The sequence below is a fragment of the Streptopelia decaocto genome (genome assembly GCF_964273445.1).
Source record: "Streptopelia decaocto genome assembly, chromosome: 13".
In the NCBI taxonomy this organism is placed as follows: Eukaryota; Metazoa; Chordata; class Aves; order Columbiformes; family Columbidae; genus Streptopelia; species Streptopelia decaocto.
The window spans coordinates 9,925,848-9,942,357 of NC_138668.1; the positions used below are offsets into that span (position 1 = coordinate 9,925,848).

Below are 16,510 nucleotides of genomic sequence, written 5' to 3' on the forward strand. Positions count from 1 at the left end.
CCGTGCCATCTTAAATCAGACACCTTGAAATTAGGCAGATTCTGGGAAATAAGCACATAGTGCTGGCTTCAGGCATGCCAAATGGCACTCAGCTTTGGAGGGAGCTAATGGAGAGTGAAAATATAATCTTGTTTTTCACTGCATATAAATGAGAACCCAGTCTCTCCTCTCCTGACCTGTGAGACAAAGTCTGCGATAGATCTGGAAAGCTACTTGCTTGGAGATGTTTTTTTATCCTAAGTAGCTTCTCTTGTTTATCTGCCAAGTGATCAAAGGGAGGATGTTGATTTATTACCCCTTCTGCTTGATACATGGGCTGCTGCTTATCCTGTGTACCACACTCTGCTCTCAGAGCTCTTCTTGAATGCCAGTGCGTTAGCAGGGAGGGAGCTGCTCTGCAATGTAATTACAGGGAACGTGACATTCCTGGATATTTTTCTTCCCCAGACACAAAGGCTCCAGGTTTCCCCGGGGTCCTCAGCACAGGGCTGAGCTGAGAGTTGATGTTACACCAAGAGGGAAGGAAGAAGGCTGCTCATCAAACTCTCTGCCAATGCAACACCAAGGAGTTCGCAAGCTGAGCCAGTCCTCAGCTGCAGAGACCTTGGATCACGTGGATGGGTAGAGCAAATGTTGTTGAAAACATCTTTTAGGCGAAAATTAACGTCTCACCCGGGTAACGGGGGACACTCTGATTAGAGGAGCAAAAATTGATGCCCAACTTGCAAGTAAAAGCAGAAAGTGGATACAAAAAACTCATCATGAGGTGTCTGTGTGACACTTCAATATACCAGCCAAATTAAAATCTCATCTTTTTTTTTTTTTTTTTTTTTTCTGCACCTGCCCCTCTGAGCAAATTCCTCTGGCAGAATCCCTTCCCTTCCCTTCCCTTCCCTTCCCTTCCCTTCCCTTCCCTTCCCTTCCCTTCCCTTCCCTTCCCTTCCCTTCCCTTCCCTTCCCTTCCCTTCCCTTCCCTTCCCTTCCCTTCCCTTCCCTTCCCTTCCCTTCCCTTCCCTTCCCTTCCCTCTCTCAAGCTATAAAGGGGCTATTTGTAAAGCTAATACCCTCCTGCAGCATTTATCTAACAAGTAGCTTGGGAAGCAACCCAGCACAAACAGGTTTTATTTTCTCAACCATCAAGAGGACCACAGTCTTATTTTATTTTTAAACAGTGTCCAAAAAGTGACTATATAGGAGTATATTGAAGCATACAGCGACTTCGCACAAGGGTCTCCTGGGATGTAAAAGAAGCTCGAGGCCTTTTTACACCTTTTTCCAACAGGGAGGGCACAGGTGAGTGTTGCTCTACTTTGTGCTTGAGGAATCTCAAGAATAACTGATCCTCTCAATTTTATTTTTCTTGATTTAAAAAACATTAGAGAAATCAGAGTAAAAATTACTTGTTTTCTCAGTTAATCATATTTTCAACAGCACGTTATGTCCTAGTCTTACCGTCCCTGGGACTGAAGACTGAATTTGCAGTGCAAGAATAAGCAGGTAAGACAACATCAGAAAAAGAGCAGGAAAAATCCTGAAGATCTTTTTCTTTGCTTTGCAGGTTGTTTTACAGAAAGGCAACAGGCAGTGAGGGGACTTGGGTGCTGCTGGAGGGAGGTTCCATCGTGCGCTGCTGGGGTGGCTGCACTCAGCTGTTAAAAGCTCTTTTCCAGTTTGATGTGTAGATTTCTAAATGGATACCAGGGTGCAATTTTGAAGGAAACGGGTACAGGCTGTTCAAACACCCCATCAGGAACCGGGGCGCAGCCTGACCCAGGGGAGCTGGGCAGCATCGTGCCTGTGACACCAGCTTGGAGACAAAGCCCAGTCTCAGAAAAGCCTGGTTATCCGCCCTGTTGTGTGGTCCTATTAGAAACTGAGTGATTCTGCATCTTTGAGGGCAAAATCAAACATAGCTGCTCTGCTAACACACAGGACACCAGGTGGTGGGACAGGGGGAAGAATGATGGTTTATTTGCAACATGAATACAGCAGAGCTGTTGCTGGAGGCACACAGCAGATGTGGGGGCACAGGTGAGTGTCCAAGCAGTTTTATGATTCTATTTTCCCCCTGCTTCTGTGGTTCAGCCTGTCCCTGGGAAGGTGTTTTGTCCGCAATGGTGATGCCACTACCTGCCCTCGCACTCTCTCTTCCCAAACTCTCTGCCAGCATGGCTCACCCGGCCACTGCATTGAGTTTCTTTACAGATTTTAAAGCATCCAATTATGCAGCAGAGACACCACAGGTGCTCCTTGGGGTTCGCACCTGGCCTGTGGCACCTGCTGTGTGCTCAGACCACTGGCCAGCGGGGTCCAGGTCAGCCTGACTCCAGGTGAGTTCACCCCATGGTAGCAGCATGAAACAACAGCTCTCCACAAAGCATTATTCCTTGTTACCATAGGAAAAAAATGTTCTAGGATGATCTGCAAGGTACTGTAATGTAAGGGTGTGAGAATTTGACTTAAAAACACATGTGATAGTAACTTTAATGCCAAGCTCACAAAACAACCTGAGGAGAGAACACTAGAGCACTAAAAAGAAAAAATGAAATATATATATATATAACCTAAAATAAAAGAATCTTTAATCTACAGGATGATGGCAACAAGAGTTCAGATGGCTGAAAGGAAGCCCACAGGGAAAGATTAATAGAGCTGATTATTGAGAACCTGGCAGGTACTGGGGTGGGGGGCATCCTGAAGGGCTGGGGTCACGCACAGCCCGAGCTGAGGAGCAGCTGCTACGGGTGTGACCAGCACTGCTGAGATGAGATGGGGAGAAGTGACAAACTGCTGGCTGGTGGCCAGGAGTCTCTGCCCAGGAGATCGATAACACTGTTTTATATGTAAAGAGCGTTTGGTGAACATGGTAAGGAAAGGGGTCTCAACCTGCAAATTGTTAAGATTTATTTTGCTGGTCCTAAAATGGCAATAATGGGGTGAAGCAGCAAAAATCATGTATGGAGGTTGTATGGTTTTGCTCCACAAATGGAGGGTGGGCAGATGTGATCAAATTATTCTTTCTTCCCAAAAAGAGAGAAGAGTTTCTTACAAGCAGAGGAGACTGGTGGGGTGCTACAAGGTCTGACCATCCTTGCAGTGAGGTGGTTTCTCCTTCCCTGTCCTTCCCAAATCTCTTTTATTACAGACCTCATCTCCTGCCTTGGTCCGGACACCAAGGCTCTCCCAGTGCACAGCAAACTTGGGCATTGTTCTTGCTAAATTGGGAGCTGACACAGAGACATCAGGCTGATGTGATCTTAGAATGATGGACTATTTAAAAGCACGCTGTGCTAACCATGCTTACAGCAGCCAAAAGGGGCCCGATGGCACATAGCCGGGATCAATGATGTTCAGCTGTCCAAGTTAATGGTTTTTCAGTGAAATCTTTGATTAATGGATGCTCATGAGCCAAAGGATGACTTTACTTCAGTGTTGTGTTTGGGGATGGGTGGGAGCCAGAGAGTGAGGCTAAAAGGTGTTGGCAGAGTCTTGAAACCGCGATGGAGGCAGTGAACAGCATGAGATGATGCTGGCTGGGGTGTGGAAGGGTTTGCCTGGCCCTGCTTGCAGCACACACGGTGCTTGTCAGCCCTGAAGTGAACCAAGGAGCCCCAAAATTCCTGTGTACAGCATCTGAAACAGGCAGAGGAGAATGTTTTTCCACAAGGTGTTAAATAATAACTGTTGCTTCTATCATCCCAAACTGTGTTTCAGAGCAAAGCTGGTCACTGCAGGGGCTGCTAATTCCTTATCACCAGCGGTTCAGGCTGCAAGGTGGGGTCACCACCTTCTGCTAGAAACCAGCCTGAGAGGCAGTCAGTGCCACTGGATGCTCACACGCTGCTCGGACAGTGTTTGCCAGCCCCGGCTGGGTTCCTCCTACACCTCTACCAGGCCCCCAGCAGCAGTTGTGGCTTCGTATAGCCCTAAAGAAATGAAATGTCATCTAAAAAAAACCAGAGGTTGGGATGGAGACCAGGCACTGCAGATGTGCAATGAAGAGATTACCGTTGGTACTCAGAAGGCTGCAATGTCATCTGATAGGTGACCCACTGCCACAGAAAACTGTGCCAAAATGTTAGATTTTCTTTCCTTTCAAAAAAATTTTTCCAGTTTTTGTAGTGATGAGTGGGGGAAAAGCCCCATCCCTCAAAAGAGAGAACTGGGCTGTGGAATGGGGAGCTGCTTCCATGTAGGTTAGTCTGTGTCTCTGTGAAATGAGTAGAGATGTGGCATTTTTGCCTTTGGGTGCAGGTTTCTGGAGATGGGAATGTGGCAGGAGAAAGGCTTAGACCTCGCAGATGCGGTGTGAGCTCCTGACACAGTTACATGGCTACAGTTTGCTCCTCTTTGAGCCCCTGTTTAGTTCAAAGCTACAGCCACTCTCCAGTTGGCATATTTGTGCTGCCTAATATTAATATATAAATATTAATGATATTTATATGAAGTGAAAAGCTGAGGTAAACAGTATGCTGGTGATTTATTTATTTTATTTTACAGCTTTGGCTTTCCACCCCATATTTCATCCCAGCTGCTTTTTGCCTGTCAGTCAATGTAACACAGCAGTAGAACATTTTCTTCCTTCTCTGCTCGCCCTGCCCAAGTTATTGGGTGGCTGATACACTCTTGAACTAGTGAATTATTTAAGGTTTGCCATCTCATGGCTTTCTGGCATAGGAAACCCAGAGACTTATCATGTCTCCTATTTTCTAATGTAACTATTTCATTTCAATATCTATTCTTTCTATGACTGATTGTTATTTCCTTGCTTTTGGTTATTTTTTCAGTCACGTAGGTAGAGTACTTGCTCAATATAGAGCCCAAGTGTGCATGTCTCATATATGCTTGAGCCGTTAGAACTGGAAAAATGCGGACTGCTCTGCAAAACATCCTGAGACATCCATAGATCAGCCTGACATCTAGATTATTTTCAACTCATTCCACCCTGTGATATTGATGACCCTGTCAGTAAGAGCTGCAGCTGCTCTGTCCAGTGTTTCTGCAGACTCTCGTGGTCAGAGCTCCTCTTCCTTTAGGACATCTGAAACCACCACGTGTTAGCGGAGAAGCTGTCACACTGTTCTTACTTGATGCATCAACATGAAAACTGCTGTTGGTTATGTCTGTAGGGGCAAATTCAGGACATCAAGAGCCTTTAAGAAGTTTGCTATGAAACTGCTGGCAGGATCAGTCAGTATCAGTTGTGGGCAGGAGCTCATTGTGGTCTACAGCTTCCTTACAAGGGGAGAAGGGGCAGGTTCTGGTCTCTTCTGTCTGGTGACCAATGACAGCACCCAAGGGAATGGCAGGAAGATGTGCCAGGGGAGGTTTAGGTTGGACATTAGGAAAAGATTCTTCACCCAGAGGGTGCTGGGCACTGGAACAGGCTCCCCAGGGAGGTGTCACAGCCCCAAGCCTGACAGTGTTCAAGAAGAGATTGGACAATGCCCTCAGACACACGGTGTGAACTGTGGGGTTGTCATTTGCAGGCACGGGAGTTGGAACCAATGGTCTTTGTGTGTCCTTCCCAACTCAGGACGTTCTATGATTCTAAGAGGCCATGTTGGCTGGCCTGGGCACACTGGTTTGTGTGGGTGTCTGTGGGGATGGACAATGAGCGCACAGAGCTCTGGCTGTGATGACAGGCAGCCATGAGCAGTGTGGGCTGTGCCAAAGACCTCTTGTGCATTTCAGCGAGTGCTCACTACTGCAGTTACTGTCTGCATGGCTGTGGCAACCTGGATGCCCATCAGAAATGTGTGATTGTAGAGAAGGAAGGTGCTCCTGCCTGCCTTCCTGCTGGTCCGCACCCTCCGCTCAGGCTCAGCCCTGCGGTATCCGAGCACCGGGCAGAGCTGCATTCTGGGCTCCTGTCCTCCGAGAGATCAGAGTCCGTCCCTGCGGAGCAAGTGGAAGGTGGATGCGCTGACTCCAACAGGACAGAGAGCCAGGGACTCAGCCCCCGGGATGTGGCAGTGATGGGTTTGTCTGCCAGGTGAGGGGGGACATGGATTTTCAGATCCCTGGTGACTGTTGTGCTGTCCTACCAGGGAGCATGGCCTTCTCAAACCATAGCAGCCATGATTTATTGTAGCTAAGGTACTATTGAGTGTTCTCCAAAAATAACTGGTGATGGCTCTTAGGTCTCGCTCCCTGAATAACACATTTAAGACCATGTTCAGCAAAGCTCCTCTCCCGGCTGGGTGTTGCCGTGGGCAGAGCGCTGGCGGGTGGCTGCTGTGTGACAGCAGGGAGTTGTGGAGTCCCAGGGCTGTCTCCCAGCGCACAAGGCACAGCCATGACATGCAGGTTGTCCCAGGCAGCGGGACCAACCTGCACCTCGGGGACAGCCATCATGCCACCATTGTCCCAGCAGACTCCACCACCCTGCAGAGCAAGGGGGAGGCTGGGCGCCCCACAGAGCCGCTCCCCTTTGCCATCCCGGCTGGTGAGAGGGTGTCCCGGGCAGAGCCAGCGCTGCCCCAGCCCGGGAGGTGCCGTAGGGACCGGGGCCCTGCGCTTTCCGAAGGATTTTGGCCCCGCCGCTGCGCCGTAGCGCGGTTGCCATAGAGACGAGCGGCGCGGCCTAGTGCGGCGGCAGGCGGGGACCCGCGGGCTCCCACGGCGATGTCATTCCGCGACCTCCGGAGTGAGGAGCCGCGCTGAGGGGAGCGGGTGTGGGGCGGGGGAACGGGGCGCGGCAGCCCCCGGTCTAGGCCCCTCTGAGGTCCCTCTGGGGCCTGCGGAGCGGCTCCGGGTCCTTTGGGTGCCCCAGCGGCCGAGCGGCTCCCGCTTTGCTTTTAAGTTTTGCCCGGTAGTTTCACTCAGAGATCCAGGAGGCAGCGCAGGCGGGTGAGGGGCGCTTGGGATGTAACCGGCGCTTCAGCGAGGACTGGAGGAAACCCTGGGCTGGCAGAAATTGAGAAAATCGAAAAATTGATAAAATTGATTGGCAGGCTGCGCTTTAACAGGGTGTAATAAATGCCGAGGGCTGGGGTAGCACAGCTCCTGCAGAGTGGTGATCGCCCTACTCCAGAGTTAACTTCATTTAAATGGTGGGGTTTGTGGTGAGAAACTGTTCTAACGTTGTTTCTGCGCAGTGAATCTCTTGTGAAAACCTCACCTTTTTACTCAGGCATGTTCTCTGGTGAAATTATAGATATATATAGATATATATATTTATTAATTCATTCAGGATGTTCTGAACAGTACTTTGAACAGGGGTATCTAATGGTAAATGAACAGCACGCTGTGGGAAGCAGAGTTCTTGGTAATGTCCGTGTTGGGTACCTAAGAAGGAATCCCTGCTCTTGCGTGTTTTTCAGATTTTACTGAGATGATGAGGGCGCTGGGGTATCCCCGACTCATATCTATGGAGAATTTCCATACCCCAAACTTCAGGCTTGTTTCAGAAGTGCTTCTCTGGCTAGTGAAAAGGTTGGTGACTGAGCTAACAAATGTTGGGGCTTATCCTGGGACACAATATGTATGTTTGGAGCTGATGGTTTGGTGTGAAACTGTAGTAAGAAGTTTAAAGAGGAACATGATGGTATTTACTCATTCTTTTGAGATCTATTATTCTGAATATTAGATAGAAGATATGGTAGTTAAGTTTGCAGGCTTTTAGTTTTATTGTAGAAATGTGTTTTAATAGCTGAAGTAGGAAATAGAATTACTCGGTCCAGGCAAAAACTCTATCCTGAAGGTAGACATGCTCATTCAAAACTAGCTATATCTCTTTCACACACTCTACAAACTGCATTACCATTCTGCCTGTATCTGACCTTGTACCCCAAACAGGGTGATGACACAGTGAGAACCTCCAAGATACAGTCCATCCTTACCATGTTGCTACAGTTTTTCTTGGTTCAACTTGGTATTGTCTAGCATCCATGCCAATTAAAAAAAAAATAAAATAAAAAAAAATATATATATACTAATCTACTCTCTAGTTCTTGTTTTACACCCACTTAACCCATTGACAGACTTTGGTTAAATATTTATGAAACCTGATGTGCTAATCAAATGTTTTGTTTGATTTTTGCCTCCCAAATGAAGCAGTCTCTTTAATATTGCACAGGTGTTTCTTGTCAGAATCTATGCCTGCTTCTTTCCACAGGTATGAACCTCAGACTGATATTCCTCCTGATGTGGACACAGAGCAGGACCGGGTTTTCTTCATTAAGGCAGTGGCTCAGTTCATGGTGGGTCTGCATTAGGAGGCGTGCTTAAGCACATTGAAATTCTGGTTCTGTATTAGCTTTTATGCTTTCTCTCTCAACCCCTTGCAATTTCCTTGCAGAGCATGTACTGTCTTCTTGCGCTATATTGTATGTCTTGTGCTGTTAGAAAGTTGAACAGGCCAGGGTGTGCTGCTACTGAACTCACGTAGAATTATGCACATCTTTGCAGAACTGGGATCTAAACATCTAACGCTAAACCAATATTCATCCTTCTCTCTTCGTATTTATAAAAAGGTAATAGTGGAAGATACAGCTGTAGATATGGAATTTTTTTAAGCCATTTAAATGGGTTTAGAAGAGATCCCATCATACTTATTGTTAACTTGGAATGCCTGATTCTTTTGTATGCTTGAATAATAATAACTTGTGATGTTTTCATTAAGATGTAGAGTCATATATTGGTATACTCTTGTATGAGCCTTCTCACTTACTAGATTGAGTCATATTTTTCTCAGATCAGTTTTTTACCATGTTACACATGAGCATACTTGAATTGGGCCATCAGCTTTTTTAGTCTCATGGAATAAAACATTGTCCTTCGTATCATTCTCGTTGTTTTGATGCAGCATGAGCCTTTGCTGTTATGACACACTTATATAGCACTCTTAGTCAGGTACAAGAAACTCAATGGATCTGGAAGCAATGGAAGTCTTTTTGACTTTTAAAAATATATTGGAATGACATTCTAACCAAGCCAGCTCTTTACCTTCTGATTTTTTATGATGTCCGCCATAAATTTGCTTAATTTTAATATGTTCAGAGCACGATACACTGCTGTACATAACATAACTGTACATAACTTTTGAGTCCTGTGGCATCATAAGATGTCATGAACAAATGTATTTTGTTCAGAGGGATTTCCCTCCTACAAATCAAGTGTGTTTTGAAAGGACAAGTGTGGAAGCAAAAACAATGTTACATGTACTTTTTCCCTTTAAAAGCTGATTTAATCTAAAAATATCCCAAGGGTTTTGAAGAATTACATAATATGATTCAGAAAATGCAATGAATTGAAATTTCATTAAGTATCCTGTACTTAGTCTTGGTTAATATTACAAGGTAATATGGGGATTATTGTAGGTTTTCAGCATTTTCAGAATGAGAAAAGCTTGTAGACATTTCCTTAATAAGTCACTGTCTGTGGAATCCACAGTTATCTTCTCCAGTAGCTAATAGCTTTGTGCATCCATAGCCAGATGTGAGATTTGATGGAGACAGATTCATCTTAGATGAGAATATCAGGATGGATTAATCATCATGAAATATGACTTGAATACTGTTCTCCTTTACTGAACAAGGAGTGAAGATGCGTTAATTTTTTACGCAAATGATGTATTGCTATGTGTTACAGGTAGTCTGAGAACTTACCAAATGCCTCCTTTTCTGACCCAGAAGTTCTTGAAGTGTCTGCAGGATTGTCTTATGTGCTGCTTTAATCATTTGCTCACCTAGAACTACCGTAGTCTATGTGGATCAATATGTGGTTCCTACTTGAGCCCATTTGGATCCAAATTTGAGGTAGAGTGCACCAAAAAGCTTCTGATGAGTTTAGTCTCATAAAAATGCATTCATGAAAACGTACTTAACAAACCAAGATCCTAAACTTTTTGCACAAGGCAGGCATATTTGTTTTTTAAGAAGTAGTGGGAGAAGTGTTCAATGAGTTATCTGCTAATAATCTCCTGTAGTGTTTCCTGGGAATTATCATGTGTTCGATTCCCATTTCAGCTTGTGAGATTTAGAGCCACTACTTCAGTACCCAGGAGACTACCTTAAGTATTAATCGAGACAGAAAGATGAGAGCAATCGTCATTCTTCATGTCTGGAATGTGCTGTTGTACAGAAAAGAATGTAAAATGTTTGCACTAGACAGGCTGAAGACTGTGACTCTGCAGCTGAATGGCTGGAGCACTCGGCTGGGAGTTCTGGTTTTCCTCTGGGCTCTTTTTGTATCTCCATCACACCGCCAAAATTTGGTTCAATGATAATAGTAAAGCAGATTCTGAAGTAAAGCAAACTTTGAGGCTGCCATTCCTGCAGTGTATTACTATTTCTCTTTGCTATTGTGTTGTAATAATCTGATCTTCACTACAGACGGAAGTAATTTTTAATTATACTTTTAAACTCTCTAGAATAGGTGACTGTCTCACGCTTTCCATACACAAAGTTACCTTCTCGAGTAAACAGTGTCATTATGCTGGTCTGAAAAATTTATGTACTTTTGTGTGTATTTTTTTTCTCTTTTTAAGTAGCCCTTGAGCAAAAACAAACCAACAAAAATCCCTTTACTAGACATTGATTTTTCTCTCTTTGGGTTGAATGGAACTGAAATTGGAATTTCTGTCTTCAACAGCATCCTTTATGATGTGGTGCATTAGCCTTTGTGTATGGGATGTTTAACAGATTCTGTCAATTTAATGATCAGCTTCTCTTAAAGTTTAATACCTACTGTTTCTATGCGTTGTTTAGATTCCTTCTGCTGAAAGGGAAGGAAGGAGAACATTTCTGGCTTTCCACTTCGTGTATCGGCTCATTTGAGGTCACACTGGTCAAATTTTTCCAAAGTGATTAGGGTTTTTTGTACCATAAGTCTCATATTCCCCTGGATCAGGGTGTACAACATCAGTAACCTGTTCTGGAAGTTTTGACTTCACTTTTCAGCTGAGTTCCTGCCAGCAGGAAGCAAATGTAGACTCAGTTTCCTCTGCTGCACTGAGATTTTGGGACCAGAGAGGCAAGAGGTAAATATTTATTGGAAATGGAAATCTGATGGTAAAGTCACAAAGTTTGACAATGCATATGAAGAAACATGGGCCAACAACTATTTGCTTTGTTTCCTTTGTCCCTTGGAAAGTTGCAGCTAAATCTATGTTTTGAGATGTGTCCCTTTCTCGTTTTAGTTTCACAGGAAATTTTCCTGCAGTCAGTTATTCAGTGAAGCTCAGTGCAGGGTGGGCAAAGCTTGCACCAGCCATTTTAATATTCGAGTATTTTACCCCAAATTGAAGACCTTGCACTGTCAGAGCCCCAGGGGGGTGTGAATTGCTTATGATAACACTAAAATACAGAACTTGTGTAACACTATGAGTGAATTGTGGATAGATTCTTTCCACCACACAGTATTCCCGAAGGATAAACATTTTATCAGAAATTTAATCTTAAAGATACTGAAAAGAAGATGCTAAGTCTTTTGGATACTTAGTTTTTGTATTCATAAGCAGTGATGAATTTTTATTTGCTTCCTCGTTTAGTCGTGCCATCAGTGCCAAGGTGTTGGCTCCTTGTAGCTGTTCCTTTCTAATATCAACTTGCCAGGAATTTCAAGAACAACATTTGCATCCTTTCTGTGACAGATGTATCATTTCTATTATGCTTTTTTTCCTTTTTTATTATTTTGAAGTATAAAAAATATAATTTTTAATTTTTTTTCATTACTGGTCCGTCTGTACTTTTCAGAGATGGAAGACAAGGGAATAAAATCACTAATATCGTAGCAGGGAAAAATTTGAGAGAAATAATAAAATAATCTGAAAGTACTGCTGGAAGACAAGACAGTTAAATTAGGATAATTGATCTTATTCTTGTAACTCATTAAGGGTGAAATTTACTTCTCTGCAGCACTATCAGAAGACCTGGGCAGCACTTACATTCCACTTATACTTAATTTGAATTTAAGTGGCGCGCAGGGTTTTTGCTGATCTTCATGCAGGAAAAAGTTAATGGATAGATTGAGATTTTTTCATTCTGGCAATTATCTGCAAATATTCTGACATGAAGTAAGTGCACACGTTTCAGAAAAAAATCTTCTAGAAACATCAGTAATATGATGATGCAAACTTGTGCTTCCAAACAGGAAGATCTATTTCTTTAAAGCAGAGCATGATGCCCTTGAACAGAGCTTTCGAGTGAAGTGTGAAGAGGGAAATGAAGATTTTGTTCTTTGTTAACATGATGAAATCATTCTTTCTTCCTGAAGGCTACCAAAGCTCACATAAAGCTCAATACCAAGAAGCTTTACCAGGCAGATGGTTATGCGGTGAAGGAACTGCTAAAGGTCACTTCTGTGCTTTATGGTGCTATGAATACCAAGGGAGTGGAACGCGCAGACATGAATGAGGAAGACAGCAGCAAGTTCAAGTTTGATCTTGGCTCAAAAGTAAGGAAATCATGTACTCTTGTTTTAGGCAGGAGTTTTGTGTTAACTTCTGAAAAACAAATCAATTTTCTACCTGGAGCTTAAGTAGAGAATGTTCTCACAAGGGAGTAGGTATGGTTTTAACTCATACTGTCTGTAGTTGAGGTTATATGCTATGATTTGTTTTAACTCTGTGAATTCTCAACCAGAAGCAAAATACAAGGCAGCAGTGGCACAAAATTGGTTATCTTTGATTTGGACTGCTCTTGAAATTATATAAATATTGGAGTAGGCTGGAATGAATACTATTTTCTATCTACTAACCTTCAGTTTTGAGGAGGTGGGTTTTTTTGTCGAGCTGAAGTGGCTGGGGTTTCACCCAGAAGCCCATGTCTAAATGCTGCCTCATCTGGACCATTTTAAAGCCAAGAGACAGGCTCATGCTCATTCTAGTGGACATCAGTACTATAGTAGAGTTTCAGCCACTGTGCCGACCTCCTGTGCAATTTTAACATCAAAATGGGAATAATCTGTCATGGATTTTCTTTGTGATATTGGTGATTCTCTTTTGCTACTAATTGCTGTTGCTCTGTTTCCAGATTTCTGACTTGAAGGCAGCTAGACAGCTTGCTTCCGAAATCACCTCCAAAGGAGCAAGTCTGTATGACTTACTTGGCAAAGAAGTTGAACTAAGGGTAAGTACACACTGCAGAGTGTATGGGAACTTGTGTTCCCCGGGGTCTGCAAAGGAAAAAAGTGAAAAAAAGTATCAGTAGTTCTTCTTAATAGCTGCGTCTAAAATGATGAGTTTGAAAGAATGTATCTGAAAGTTTGCATTTCCTTCCCACTCATATTCATACTTGGGTTGCATTAAGCCTGAGAGAACAGTTTGGCATCTTCTCTTTACCAGGAAATACCCTCTGCAGAACTGTTTGGAAATATAACTTTATATGTACATTTAATGGTGGGCATAGATATATTCTGAAAGATAAATGATTAATGGCATTAGTTTTCCAAGTGCAAGGCACATTAGTTCTGTTACAGTAATTGAAGGCCTCATAAGCTGCAGGGTACATATTCTTCAGTTTAGTTGGAAAATCACAAGCTGTTGCTTGAAGTCACGGAAGTGTCCTAGAACACTGCCAGTAAGTCTTTCAATTATTTTCTTAAATGAATTATCTGCAATGCTGGAGGTTATTCATTTTCTGAAAATAGACATTTAAAGAAGGGAAACCTTTAAACAGTTCTAGTACTGGTTTTGGTAATCTTCAGATTTGCAATATCTGAGCTGTAGGAAGCGCAGCCTGTAAGAGCCGTAGACTGTGTGTCTTGACGATTAATGCTCCCAGATCCTTGTTTGATGAAGTACAAGTGTTTCAAAGGGTGGATGATATACAAGGAACATTATCTGTGGAACACTGCCTTTTCTGCTAGAAGTCAGCATGGTTTGCAGCAGTGTGAAAGGCGTTAATTTTTCAAAAGGGAGAGAAAAGTGATAAGCCAGTTTGATTCAACATACACGATTGTCACAAAACTGTTAATCAGTCACTTCTCATCTTGTATTCTTTGCATAATTTCTTGGCTTTGAAATAGTTTTCACAGAAATAGTACCAAGCACATTAATATTTGCTTCGGAGCATTAAACGTTTTTTTTTCTGTGTACAGCATCCCTAAGTATAAAGCAACATTTTTTAAAAGTACTCAAACATTGGTTTGACATTCATCATTGTTTAATCACTTTAAATCAAGGCTCTCAGGAGTCCAGCTGCCTTTAGGACTGGGCCTTAGAAAAGGGACTTGCACAAGTGCACTGTGCTGAAAGCATGAAATGAAAAATCAAGAGATGAGGGAGTGCTTCAGTGCAGCCACTTCTCATTGGGTCCATTAGAAACCTTCAATGGAAGACTATTTAAAGGTGCAATTTCTGAAAGGACAGTATTTCTTATATACGGTAGTGGGCACATGTTTCTCGTGGCATAATGACAAGATGGATCTACCTAATCCTACATTGGTACACAGTTTATATTTTGCAAAAAGATTTAACAGATTGAACTTGTCTTTGCGAAATCCCATCTTGGGAAAGATGACCTTTGTTTCTGTCTCAATTAACTCTTGAGTTTGTATCCTAAAAGCACAAGGTGACAGTATGACAGCACAATGAGAACCTCCAAAAATCAGTGGGAGAGACTTTCCTGCTCTGTTCCTTATGATTTGTGACTGATTCCAGCCTTCTTCAATGATCTGTTAAACCCGAAGAACCCATTTTAGCCTTGTGTCTTAAATGCCAAGCTTGATACAAAAGCATGTAACAAGTTTGAGACTTAAGGCTGCAGCAAAGCGAATACATTTTAGGTTAGAAGACACAAGGTTGTAGTAACCAATAGTTCCGTGGAATTTGTCAAGTTTTCCTTTTTTAATTATAAGCACGCAGCTCTGCCTTTCACTTGAAGTATGAAATTTGCTCATCAACTGAGAGACTTAGAGACAAATGCTGCTGTTTCCTTCCATTTCTGCTAGGTCTGCTGATGCCCACATTAGTCAGTGGAGCTGCAGCTCTTGCTAAGTAGCCAGTGCTGAGGGCAGGAAGGAGTTGCTCTTCATTCCACACACCTTCCCCGGATCCTTCACTTACTCCACCTGTGACCTTGAACAAACTGTTTATTCCCTACATATCCTCTTGGGTAAATAAAGTAATTTCTGTAATTTTGTAGATTAAAGCTTTTAACAGGCAGATAAAGCGTTTCTCAGTCTGTGGAGGATAAATTTCTAAGTACAGGGTATTGCTATGAGGGTTACTGTTCTGTATGCACACGGTATGAGCTTGTTCCAAAACTGATGGAAGTCTCTGAGAATCTCTTTACTGACTTCAGTTTGTGGAATGTTTGAATTAAACTCGTAGGAGAGCCAAAGGCGTTTAGATCCAGCTGTGGAGCTGAGACAGTATTAGTTACAATGAAAAGAGCTGCCACTGAGGACATTGAACTTGGATCTCTTTATTGCCGTTTTTCTGATTAAAGAACCCTTCCTCCCTGCCTCCCCCTCGCGCTGTTGCAGCTTGCTGCCTACTCCTTCTGTAGAGAGGTAGATCTGATTTGAGTGACGGCTGCGTTATTCAGTACCCTTTGAAAGTTAACTATGAAAAATATTTTATTTGTAGCATTGGAAACATTTCCCATCTGCCAAATGTTAGTTCTGGGTACTAGCTACTGCCTGGAGGAGGCTGATAAACTAATTTCCCTCATTTCCTGTGCTTTGGCTACAAAGTTGCCACACATCAGGGAGAGAAAAATTATTTATAGTGGAAATTTGTAACCTGAAATTGCCAGAACTCTGGAGAATTGCCTAGTTTGTTTCAGATTTTTTGAACTGCTCTGCTGCAAACCAAAGCCTAACCTCTCCGTTTTGAGAAAAAGGGCTTATTGCAAAGAAGGAAGCCACGTAAAACAGAAGCCAAAATCAAACCTTGCAATTGTAAGATATATTTGAATCACTACTACCCTAAATTTTAGATGGTTCTAACCATAGCCATGGTTATACGCTGTGTGGATATAACACTTGTGGATATGTGTTTTATGTAACAAAGGATTTTGTAGTGAACTTCCCATTAGTATTCGGTGTGTAGACACAGTGTCAGCTACAGATGGATGGCACTTTTCTCCCTGCAGTTTGGGGACAGCACATTGATAATTTTGTCAATGAGCTGGATGATCTGAATTATTTTATCTCAATTCTAGACTGTTTTGGGGAAAAAAAAGCTTGGCTGGGAAGAAAATCACATTTGAACCATCTTTTGTATGTCACAGCATTTGTCAAAACCTCCGTGACTCTGCAAGAAGTTCCACTTCATTGGGCTAAATCAGAAACAGTGTCTTTTGACTAGCTGGTGAGATTTTGGTTGGTCATTATTCCTAACCTTCCTTCACGATACCCAAAGTACGTGTCTCAAAGCCATGACAAATTTTTAATTACAGAAGAGGAAAATGTGCTGGCTTAAGGACAGTGATTTTAGCTATTTTTTAGCTATTAAAAAATGCCTGTTTTCTGCCCAAAGAGAGCCACCCAGTATTTCTGTCCCTGGAATACAACAGCCATTCCGCTTCCTGCTGGTTAAGCTTTGTGGGGAATGGAAATA

The 16,510-nt window shown here is 43.0% G+C and overlaps 1 protein-coding gene across 2 annotated transcripts in view; it reads left to right on the forward strand.

The window, feature by feature from the left end:
* Positions 1 to 6,573: 6,573 nt before the first annotated feature.
* Positions 6,574 to 16,510, forward strand: part of CLUAP1 (clusterin associated protein 1) — a 53,929-nt gene continuing 43,992 nt past the window's right edge. The window contains exons 1-5 of one of the 2 annotated variants that reach the window (XM_082064583.1): positions 6,574 to 6,649; positions 7,326 to 7,437; positions 8,120 to 8,204; positions 12,220 to 12,399; positions 12,978 to 13,073. In XM_082064583.1, coding sequence (XP_081920709.1) covers positions 6,628 to 6,649; positions 7,326 to 7,437; positions 8,120 to 8,204; positions 12,220 to 12,399; positions 12,978 to 13,073 — 495 coding nt within the window. In that variant the 5' untranslated portion in view covers positions 6,574 to 6,627. The remainder of the gene's footprint in view (positions 6,650 to 7,325; positions 7,438 to 8,119; positions 8,205 to 12,219; positions 12,400 to 12,977; positions 13,074 to 16,510) is intronic. The other variant, XM_082064584.1, reaches the window with a different exon arrangement.